The 12151-nt window shown below is 42.5% G+C and overlaps 1 protein-coding gene across 1 annotated transcript in view; it reads right to left on the bottom strand.

Moving 5' to 3' along the window:
• Nucleotides 1-12151, bottom strand: part of CNN1 (calponin 1) — a 169940-nt gene that overhangs the window by 22320 nt on the left and 135469 nt on the right. Inside the window, exons 3-5 of the mRNA XM_085600576.1 lie at nt 11386-11452; nt 10396-10533; nt 2571-2681 (exon numbers count right to left, since the gene is read on the bottom strand). Of these exons, the coding sequence (XP_085456702.1) occupies nt 2571-2681; nt 10396-10533; nt 11386-11452 (316 nt within the window). The remainder of the gene's footprint in view (nt 1-2570; nt 2682-10395; nt 10534-11385; nt 11453-12151) is intronic.

Here is a 12151-nt window from a genome sequence, read left to right as displayed (position 1 = left end):
ACATACATAACCTGAGACTGCCATGCTACCCATCAGAGTACCGGTACTCTTCCTGGCTAAAGAGAAGTTCTGATACTAACGGATGAAAAATTCAGAAGTGTTGGTGCTCAGTATAGCTGAGTATAGGTCCATTTAAGACACTGATTACTGTGCTGCAGAGCTGAGCTGGTTGCTGGTCTGTGGAGCATCGAAATTAATGTCCAGAAGAAACCAGAAAGAGCAGCGCAAGTCAAGCCAAACCAACCCCAAATGCCTCGCCCCCTCCCACACTTGGCACACCTCTCACCATCCCTAATTCGCTGAAATGGCAGGAGTCTGACCCTAAAAAGAGGTAAGCAACATTTATGTAAATATTGCGTTGTATTGTAATTGCATTTACAAACACTTACTACTCGTGAGGAGGAGTTTAATAACTTTATGTCAGGCAGCATGCTGCTCTAGAACTCAATGTCATTGGTTAGCCCAGTGGTTGTTGGTCTGTGGGTTTATTCATGTGCATTTAAAGAAACAACTCCAAGCATTTACTCTAGTTTCTTTGCCCCTAGCTTCACAGGTGGCAAAGTCAGTGCCAAGAACATAGAGGCAGGTTGCTTTTATGTCCATTTTGTATTATACCAATTGTGAATAATAGTCTATTAGTGCAACTACAATGGAACACCCGTATTTAGAAGAAGACCTACGTTGGCAGAAGAGCTAAGTAAAAAAAAATAAGGCTTTCTAAACCATTTGTTTTTAGTTTTTAGGACACTTTATGAAAAGTAACTCTCACTGTTCTAACGCATAGGACTGGCTTTGTAGTAATGTAACGTGAGACAGTTTAAAGACACAAAGATGGCAAAAAAAAAAAAAAGAATGGGAAAAGGCATTTACTAAGTGAAGTATTAACCCACCAGCTCCTGCACTGAGGGGCACGGCTTTTAGTGGTTGTGCACACATGATGAGGAAAAATTTCGTCACTCACAGTGCAAGAGTGCAATGGCTGAAGTGGGCTAACTTTACCCATAGGCCCATGCTTTATGCTGGGGTGGGCGGTAGCCAAAAGTGACTGACATCTACACAGACCTTTGGATCAGAACTGTTCTAAAACCACTTTATGTATGTGAGTAATTCTATTTATGTTTTTATTTATTTTTATCATAACTACATGAGGCCGGCAAAACAGAATACGCTGTCTATAGGATAACCTCTCTACTCCCCCGAGTGGAAAATCAGTGAGAAGTCCTTGTCAGTTGAGTAGGGACTTACTATGGTAGCACTACAAAAAACCAGCAGATGGCAGCAAAGCGCCACCAAAAACGCCTCCTAGAATAGCGTGTCACCGTCTGAGTGGCAACACGTCGCTGCGTTTTCAGTAACTTTGCTCCATTTGAGATAAAAACAAAATTAGTTATTTTGTTAAAATTTGCAAATTATGCTGCAGTTGACGTGACGAATTATGTGTCTAATAAGGAAAATCCATAATTATATCGAAAATTCTGAAACCTAAAAATCGCACAATTCCCTTGGCCAGGTCTATAGGTTATACTCTCTTATGTATCGGGCCCTCATGTCAGAGATGTGTTATTGACTCAAGCAATCATACGTTCTACTAGTGAATTTGTAAGCTCTCTATGCTCTTTAGAGCCCTGTCAGATGAGGCACTGGTTTCAGTAGAGATGACAACAAGGAGTTCGTGAGAGACTGGTCTTCATATTGTATTGTAATTGCATTTATATAATGACTACTGCCTCTGATAGGGTGTTAAAACATTTTACACCAGGCAGCACGCTGGAAGCTGGAAAGGTCTTTGGAACAGACCTCGTCCATAGCTGACCCAGGTTCACAGAAGTGGAAGTTTCAGCATGTTGCTTGGCTGTTGAGTTGAAACAGGACTTTTCACAAAAAGGATCAATTCCTAGTGTACGTGTACAGGGTTGGACAGTTACAGGGTCTACAGAGTCGCAGCCTTTCAGAGGCAAGAGTTTCCTACCGCTTCTGCCCTACTGATATTTCAGAGATAACTTTCTCCTGACCAACAATCCCATTTCCCACCAGGCCAGTCTGACTTTGATGTCGCCATAGTTCACAGTTAACTGATTGGTTCTGCTTTGAATGTGTGAGTCTCCCACGTTAATACACTGTGTACCCATTTATCAAGTAACTTGCCCTGAATTATAAAATTATCGCACCCAACACTTTCAACCAAAATGTGCACAATTGTATTTTTTTGTATTGTATCATTTATCTAGTGCTGCCTGTGCCTCTTGTCAAGGCCTCAAAGAACTCGCAATGTCAACAAACAGATCATGCCCCATCTTCCAGTGCATAAATGAGGAATGGTGTTGGTGGTGGTGATAACTCAAGAGTAGAGGTTTCATGTTGTACACATTGCCCAGATACTCCAACATGTCTACATTGAATACTGCCAAGCTCCGTCCTGCACTGGTAACTAGTTTCTGCTATATCAAATTCAGCATTTACCCATTTTTTTCTGAAAATCCATATTTTACAAAGGAACTCAGCTTGAGTCAAATTTGGCATCAAGCAGGAGTGGGAAATTAGGCAAGTAAATGGGGGCCGGGCGCACATACCTGTAGTCCAATGATGTTACGGCCTTCCTTCAGTTTCTCCGGCTGGAAGCGGCGCTCCACCTTGTCTGAATACTTGAGGCCAATGTCCACTTTGGCACCCTTTGTCTTGGCCTGCATGGTGAAAAGAAGAGGTTATGATAGACCATAGGAAGAGGGAGACCTGGTCACCCTAGCATTTTGGTGTGCACATAGCACTAACAGATATTGGCTTCTAGTTTCAAAGCACTGTACATAACAGCTATTATCCCAACTTGGTGATACTCATTTCAATGATCTTGGACGGCTCAAACACAGAGTAGACTGTACCTGGGAGGCTAGCCCACCATCCTCAAATCTCTTTTGTTGTTTGTAAATTAGAAATGATTGATTCATAGAAAAAAATACTGCAATTCTTAAGAATACAAAACGAGATCAACATGATGTGACGCTACAAATATATAAAATGCATACCTTCATATCCATCTAAAAATCATACAGGAAATTGTTGCTATGACCAAGCAACACATCAAATTTTACAGTGATTTCATGTTTTTCAATTATCCCTAATGCCCTTCATATCTGTTATTATGAGTAAACCTCCCCAGTCTTTTGCAACGTTACTTCTAAGAGTAAGAGCTCTCTCTAACCTGTATGCGTTTCTCATTTTAAGTGGCTCCATATCATCAGTCTTTACTGATTTAGCCACCAACATTGATGAAAAGACCGACTTACGGACTATTAAATTGAAATAGCTTGTCTTTCTTACACTTCCTATCAAAGCAGAAAGAGTGTTAAGGAGAATAGCTTCGATTAAACATTCCCCTTTGTGGAGAAAATTCTGCCTCTGATATCTTTCCAGGAGCGGACATGACCATATGTATCCAGTTGCACAGATCTGGCAAATTGTCATTAAGCATGTTCCGAAAAACAGGTACATAGAAAACCATATAAGAAGAAAACACCTGATCCTACTGAAGTTGGCACTCACAATTACGCTGGCAGGAAATTCATTAACTTCTTTCCAAGTCACCATATTTATCTCCAACCGCCATGAGGGCTAGAAAAAGAGTGGCCAGGAAGACAGAACCAGGAGAATCAGGACATGGGCCTCCATGAGGATGACGACTGGAGGCAGAACCAGAAAGACTGGTAACAAGATCGAGATCTGAAGGAGAACAAGACCCAAAAGATGAGAACTGAGAAACCTACACGAAAGAGGAGGTGCAGAAAGACCAGTTGTGGACCAAAAGCAGAAAAAGGTGGACTAGGGGGATAAGGATTAGGGACAGGAAGAGGAGGACCAGGAGGAGAATGTGGTCCCGGCAGAGGACCAGGACCAGAAGGAGTTCCAAGAGGAAAAACAAGAAAAAGGAAAAACAAGATCGGGAAGGGACCAGGAAGCGGAGGCGCAGGATGGTGATCATGATGACGACGATGAAGAGGAGGGGAAGAAGGACCATATGGGCGGTGGAGCAGTAGCAGCATGATGAGAAGAAGCATGAGGAAGTGAAGGAAGAAGTCCAGGAAGTGGATGAGGAGCATGAGGAAGCCAATGTGATTCTAGGCCATAAGTATAATGACGCACCCTTAAATACTCTTCTTAGGCCATCACCTCTATACAGCCCACTTTAAGAAATGTTTATGTCTCTGACCTTTCTTAAAAAGCAGCCTGTTTGTGACCAATTAATTAGATCAGAACCGTTTTCCTTTCTCATTTGTACTTGTTGCTATTTTGGGGGGGGGGGGGATGGGGGGTGCGGTTATTAAAAATAGTTCCTAGGTTGCCTGTCATTGGTTCTATCCCAGTGAGCATATTTCATTGCCATGCTCAATTTGTTGGATCCAATAGTAAAAGGCTTCCATTTTGAGTTGTCAAGTGGAATTTTTGACAGGACACTAAACTGAATCCTAATTTATTGTTCTCCATTCCAAAGACATTCACCCACCTGGCTTCAAGCACTTGCCCCATTAGGAATTTCACCTAAAATTGCTATAGTAGCAAAATCCTCAGAATTTTGTATGAAAAAGAACCTAAATTTCAACGAACATATATCGTGAGGACAGCTACATACCACCTGCACCATTTAAATAAAATTAAGAGCTTCATCGCGCCAGAATGCTTAAGATTATCTGTTCAATGTCCGGTACTTTCCCATATAGCCAGCAGCAATGCAGTTTAGCATGGCTGTCCACATCCGCAATCCTCCCCCTTGAGGCCACCCTACATGATGTAGCAGGGTTGGTGTGGATGCAAAGAAATAACATCGAATTACCCCAATCTTAAATCAGCACCATTGGCTACTGTAGAAGCAAATATCAGTTTCAAAATGGCCCGCATATCACACTCGGGGTTACCATGCTACCTGCAAGAAAAACTACCCATCACTGGGAGTTAGAAACTAACAGTTGGAAAAGCAAGACTGACACTGACCGACAGGGAGACCGAAATTAACAAAACGAAAAGGAAGACCGACTTCAAGGTCTCAAAAACCCAGGAAATCATGTCTGCAAAGCAATCTTTTTCTTCCAAAACCCCAAACTGTGGTACAAGATTGCGATATTCATAAGGATAATTCCAAACCTCCTGAAAATGAAAACAGACCTTTTAGACTCTTTCTGCCATAGTATTTTCCTACCTAGTAGCTTTGTCCAAGGTACTTTGATTCCTCAGACTACAGCTGGAAGGTGTCTTTATGAACATGTTCTGTTGTAACTGAATTGTTCTTCGAAAACTGCCCCTCTGTGCTTTTAAATAAATAATACATGCTAGACTTCTATACCAAATGAATTTCGGGTTTCACATTCTTAGTAAGAAATAAGTAACTTGACTCCCTATCTCTCTTGTTATGGATCCAGTAAAAGATTTATCAAAATAGTGGTTGCGTAGATTTTTCGGGAAACATGACTAAGTTGATGCATGGGATGCTGTAGTGTAGCATTATCTATTCCTCCTCCCCCTTTGGTTAGTAGAGATGTTGTACACTAACTATTGCTTTTCTGCCTCCCCATATGAAACTAGTAAAGACTAAAGAGACTATCAATTTGTTTAAAAAATCATAGAAGATACACGGAAGAGTAGACAAAAAGAAAACAAAAAGCAGGCACATTTTTATTTATTTAACGAAAGTCTTCTTACTACTCCCTTTGCCGCAGAACCCAATGATGCCCTGTGTGCAGGATAGTCTTGGTGGGACCCTGGCTGCAAAAATGAAGCTCCTGACATTTGGAGACCTGTACCCCGGAGATACATTTCGGCCTCCGCCTGCCGAGATCGAGGGACGGGCGGTGCCATTTGCTGAACTCTTCCTATATCATAAAATCCGAACGGCGTGTCGTTTTTTGGGGGAGGATTTCCCGAGGGCACCACCGACTATGTCAGCACTAGATAACCTATTGAAGTTTCCTTCAGCGCGGAAACTGATTACTCGTCTATATTCGCACATGCAAGATACAGCTCCGATCATAAAACCACACTCTCTTCATAACTGGAATGCGGAGTTGGGGGTAGATATAACAGAAGAGCAATGGAGATTTTGTTGTGGGCAATTGTCAGAGCTCTCCCCGAACTATAAATTACGCTTGATACACTTTAAATATTTGCATAGATATTATAGAACCTCGATTGGTCTTCATCGTATGGGACTTCGAGCTGAAAGTGATTGCTGGAGATGTGGATTTGAGCTGGCTTCATTTCTGCATGTGGCATGGCATTGCCCCAAGATAGCTGTGTTTTGGGCGGCAATTTTTGATGCAGTTAATGACATGTTGGGGATTGCACTGACGCCATCTCCGGTGCTGGGCTTGCTGGGTTATGTAAAGGACACGCCACCTAAGTTGCGTAAACTGCACGCCCTCCTCCTCTTGTATGCGAAACGACAGGTTGCAGTGAATTGGGGTAGGCGGAGGGTGCCCTCCATCAAGGACTGGGTAAGGGACATTACATATGGGCACACACAGTTAAGCACGTATTGGGAGTTGATGCCTCCTGCTTCTAGACCCCGGAACATCTGGGACCCATTCTTGGCATGGTCAGCCAGAACACACGATACGGCTGATACATAGTGGGTGGAGGCCTTAAAGCTGGCCGAGTAGATGCATTGTGTCCTCGACACACTTTCAGGTATACTGTATATTTTAGAAGTCGCTTAATTGGGGGGTCAGGAGGAAGTGCACTATTAGCTTTGGCCCTCTTAGGCAGAGGAGAAGAAAGGCACATTTCTGTATTTTTATTTTTTTCCTGCCAATGTTAAGTTATGAGTACATCAGGGCCAGAACAGTGTATACATTATGTATGGGACCTTAGGGATGGCGGATGTGATGCTGCGAACTCATTTCTTTCTTGTTCTTATTGTGTATGCAGTGGACTCACCTGTAATAGGTTGCTGTGTTTATGATATATAACTGGCCTGTTTGAAGGGTTTGTAATGTTGTATTGAAAATGTCAATTTAAAAAAAAAAAAAATCTTCTTACTACAGATAGTGGCAACACCTTCCATCAGTCAAGCACTGCCTTTGGCCTGTAAAATCAGGATTGTGTACATTTATTACATTTTCTATCACTCTTATGCCAAGATGCCTCTTTGGGTTTAGATTATATTCTCACCTTAATGATGGCAGGAGGTCTTATGCCATGCTGTTAAAGTTATAGTAGAACTTCTGTATTTGCGGCATTCATACTTAACCCTTCCAATAATGTATATTCTTGGATGACCCCCACCCCCCCCCCCCCCCCGAGCTTGCTCTCTATTTGTCTCTATTGCTCGCAAAAATTGTATAAAGTCATCTGCAAAACCTTGAATTTTTAGGGAGACGGCTGAGGCAAGAGTAATCTGAGCTGCATGTCATAGGAATATAGCAAAGAGCTCTATAAATGATGCAAAAAGTCAGGCACTTGGGGCACACTTGATGGGGCCCCAGGTTGCGCTATAACTAACTTCTTGTTGCATTAAAGATTATGGTCGTCAGTGAATCCTGGTAAAGTCCATTTATCAATTTTGTGAGCTATGTACACAAGATCCCATCTCACAAAGTCGAATGCTCCTTAAGTATCAAGAAATCCTTCATGGAAATTGTTTTTATTGTTTCTGTGAGGACGTGAGGGCTTGTCATCAATTGTCAAGACAGAATAAAACCGCTGAGATCTTGAGGTATGAATCTGCTATGATTCAGTTTATCATGGTTTTTAATATTAATTTGCCTAAACAGAAAGATGGTGGGACAGAGTCTTCTATCAGTACATTCTCAATACGTTTGGGTAGAGTGGCTTTTAATTACTCTTCAACAGACTTATATTGTTCTGACGGAAATCTACCTCACCTGATTCCTTGTAGGTGCTAAGGATTTTCCCTTGCATGGTCATTCCAGTTAGTATGATGAAGAGAATGCATAGAGGCATTTGAGCAGGTAAAATTAGATTTTGTAAGAATGCCCTCACCTGTGGCATTTAATGTGCATATAAGGACTAATTTGACAATGGATGCAACTCTACACTTTAAGTATTTAGTGTGATTTTGGACCAACTGGATGATGACGAAGAAAAAATATGTGCCTTTGCTTCTTCTGACTTTTCTTGTTGTGCACTGAGGGATGCAGGATTTAACTATTCGGTGATAGAGTGTGAAGCTCTTGCATCCACCTAGGCTATGGAGTACTTCAGATTTATCTATGGGCTTGCCCAGGGGTGTGTGTATTTTCATGCAAGGGTAGCGAACATGCAACACCAAGGATTGGTAGGTAGATAGAGGGTGTTAAAGAATTCAACTCTTCAGTACAGTACTGGGCAGGCTGTAGGAATGGTGCTGCAGATTGCTGTCCATGCAACAGTTGGCTGATGACGGGTTAGGAAGATTTTTTGCCTTGTTGTGGGTGCACCTGGTGCTCTTAATGAGAAAAATTGGAGAAGACCAAGGTTGAAGACTTGGTGTGTAAGAAGATAAGAGAGTATGTGGTGAATGAGTGGCTCTAGATTGTCGTGCTGGCTGTTCCAGTGAAATGGTATGGTGTTGTGAGGGACGAGGTGTGCTTGATGGAGGCTGAGTTGTAAAGAGTTCAAAGGAGAATCCATCCAGAAAGGGTGAGGTACAGGTTGGTAAATGCTACCCTCAGTGGTTATCCTGGCAGGTATTTGACCAAGGCGACACTTCAAGAACCATTCTGATGACCTGGTATGGACAGAATGGTGGATGCGGTTTCGAAAGAAGGTTCGGTGTTTGCGTCAAAAGCTGGTCAAACAGGCACCTTTGTTGCCTGTGCAAGTTCAAGTGGAGCCTTGGCAGAATTTGACAATAGATATAGTAGGCTCTTTTGATGTCTTGCAGGCAACATGGAGGTTTGAGGTATTTTTAGATGACTATGCAACTCAGTGTGTCATGACAAAGTGTTTGAATTCTGTAGCCAGTCACACAATAAAAGTGTTTGTTTACGAAGTGTTTACCAAAGAAGGTGTTCCCAGGACTACTGTAACGGACAATGAAGTACAGTTTATCTCAGAGCAGATCTGTGAGTTTTTAAAGGGTCCGTCAATATCTTGGCAACATCCAGCATTGTATTTACTGACGGCTAATACATTGGCAGAAGTCAAGAACCTCATGCTGAAGTGATGTGTACAGAGAGCTTTGCAACAAATGGTGCTTTTGGTAGCAGGTTTGAGTGAGACATTGTGGGCACACATTACCACACCCCAAAGTGTCATAGGGGTATCAGTCATGAGGGGACGGAAGACCTTGACCAAGTTGAATTCTAGGTGGCTACACTTAGGGAAATAATGGTGAGTGCTGAGGATGTAAGAAAGAGTGCAAGAATAGTGAAACATCAAGAGAAGGACAGGGTTTGGTATGATCTCTGCTGCAAGGTGGAGATTGCAAAGTGTGAGGTGAAGTTTTATGGCTTGTGAAGAAAGGAGCTTCTGACCCTTCAAGATCAAAGAGATGAAAAAGAATGTGGTGGTGCTGGAAGCAGGAAAGATCTGCTGTATATCTCCACTTGTGAGATCCACCGGTAGTGTGAAGTCACACAGGGACATATTTGTAGACACAAAGGTTTGATCTGTTCATGTAAATTCAAAAGCATCTGCTAACAAAAAGCAACAGTGGCCCCAAAGAAGCTCATGCAGCGAGGAATAAGAACAATCAGTTTTTGTTGATACCTTCTCTGTGTAAATAATAGAAGATGCAATACTATTTGACAACCTTGATTAGGCGATTTCCTTGTTACCCATGTGTCATCATTAGTGACCTTTGGTGTTTTTTGCATTAGGTACTAGATTGCACTAGATTCTAATTAGTTTTCCCTCTCCCTGCTATTCCTTCCTGGGTTGTCCCTAATACACTTCCAGCTTACTTCTCCTATTTTTTTGCTGTGTATTGTTAAGTCGTTCTATGTATTCTAGCCTAAATTACTGGTATTGATATTTTTGTTTGATGGGCAGAAAAGGGGATGTTTTTCTGGCTAGGTCTTTAAGGATGGGGGGAATTGACTTACGTCACTGCCTTCTTCCATGGAATGCTGGCTGGAATCTCCTGAGTGCCATTTGGATACGGAGGCCCAAGAGAGTGCAGTCCGGTTTCTGTCTGGTAGTGTGTGAATTGCTCAATGAAGGTGAAAAAAACCTACATTGATTGCAGTCATCTGCGAGGAGCACAGAATTTAACGAATTTCTTTCTTAAGAAATATTTTGAACTTTTCTCATACCTTATATTGCATCTGTACATAGAACACACAGTAAAACTACTTCCACGTCCTCTCTACTTTTCAATTATACCTCCCATTAACCCCATTTTGTACTTCACCTCTAACTCTAACATGAAACATAATTTTACGTGGCTTACTCTTCCGGTGTCGAACTCACCACATTGGCTAGGGCCAGCAGAGTTGACTGCACTTGAGTGTGGTTGAAGGTCTCAAAGAGTTCGTTGGCTTCAAAAAGGTCGTGGGGTTTCACCCCATAATCTGTGATGGCTTTTAGGAAGTTACCAATGTTCTCCAGCTGAAATAGACAGGGTGGGTTAGATCCAAAAAGATAAAAAAAGCTGCAGAAAAAGAGCTCTCATTGGGAACAATGCTGAAATTAGCACCGAGACACTGATTAATGCGTTTTATTCCCTCAACACTTGTAATCTGTTTACCCTTTCTCTCACCCTCAGTCCCCACCCCAGACACCTACTCGGAAGTTACCACAACCCCTGGCAGCAGTAATCCTCGTGTGGAAACATGGGGGTTTAATCCGGGGCATAAGAGGTTGAGGCTAAGGCAGGAGAGACACTAGTCAAAGATGACACCAGAGAGGAACATTAGACTATGTGGGTACATTGAGAGGGGGAAACACAGAGACACACGAGGCAGGCACATTGTGAAGAATCAGATAGGTAGGATTGTGCTGAGGAACGAGTGCGACACCAGTAATGGGGTATGAGTGAGGCTTCAATGAAGTGTATGAGGATAGTGATGGTGAGTGGCTTTGAATCCACTGAAGTGAGTGAGGATAGCTACGGGGGAATTACTGAGCCTTCTCTGAAGTATTTGAGACCATGGTAATGTAATGAGTGATACACCACTGGTGAGGGAAGAATGAGCCTCCATTGAAGTGTATGAGACCAGTGTTTGAGAAAGAGTGAGATGTCACTGAAGTCCTTGAGGGCATTGATGGGAATGAGTGAACTTGCTGTGGAATATATGAGGCTAGTGATGAGGGATGAGTCAGACTTCATTGAAGTCTATGAGGATAGTGATGAGTCAGAGTCACTTGAAGTGTATGAGGGTAGTGGATATGGGGTGAGTCAGACTCCATTGAAGTGTGTGGCACATGATGTAGAATTAGTGGGTAGGTGTTCACTCCTACCTGGTGCCAGTTCTGCGTGGATTCGTTTAATTTCTTCACAGAGCCCGGGTGCAGCTTGTTGATGAGCCTAGAAGGGACAGAGAAACAGAAGATAGTTGCCCTTGCACTTAGAAACCTGATGAGCATATTGCTGCAGCGAGGAAAGTATTGCCATGGAAGGTTCGTAACTGGAGACAAAAATCATATTATTGCAGGCTGGCACAGGAAAGTGAATGGCACAATGGCGGGTTGCCATAGGCAGGTTAACTCTGGGATGGATAGCAGTCTGGTACAGAAATGTGATGTTACATGGGCACCACTGATCAACGAATGCCTGTGCTTCCAAAGATTCCCTTTCATTTATGGAGGATCTGACTGCCAAAAGCGCCAAAACTCCAATAGAAATTGATGAGCATCCAACCTCGCAAAGCACTCACCCTTCACAAAAGAACTTACCTAGTGCCTGAACTCCAGCATATTTTAAGAAGTGCCAAAAGACAGTGCTGAGCTTTTAAGAGTGTTTACTGAGCGATCTTGCAGAAGACGAGTGCTTGATATTTTATTAAACATCCAACTTCAGAGAGTGTTTACTGGACTCGTAACCTCTGTGAAAGTTACCTGAATACCTAAACTTCAAGCAAATTTATGCCATATTCAACGTTTACTGGATGCCCAACATCCAAGAGGTTCCTGTGCACTCCTTCCCCAATGAAGGTTTCTGAATACCCACCATCTGGGAACATTTACTCAGCACCTATCCTGCAAAAGAATTTACTGAGTGCTGATC

The sequence above is a fragment of the Triturus cristatus genome, chromosome 4_2 (genome assembly GCF_964204655.1).
Source record: "Triturus cristatus chromosome 4_2, aTriCri1.1, whole genome shotgun sequence".
Lineage (NCBI taxonomy): Eukaryota > Metazoa > Chordata > Amphibia > Caudata > Salamandridae > Triturus > Triturus cristatus.
The sequence above is the reverse complement of the archived record's forward strand: the minus strand, read 5'-3'. Positions and strand labels throughout refer to the sequence as shown.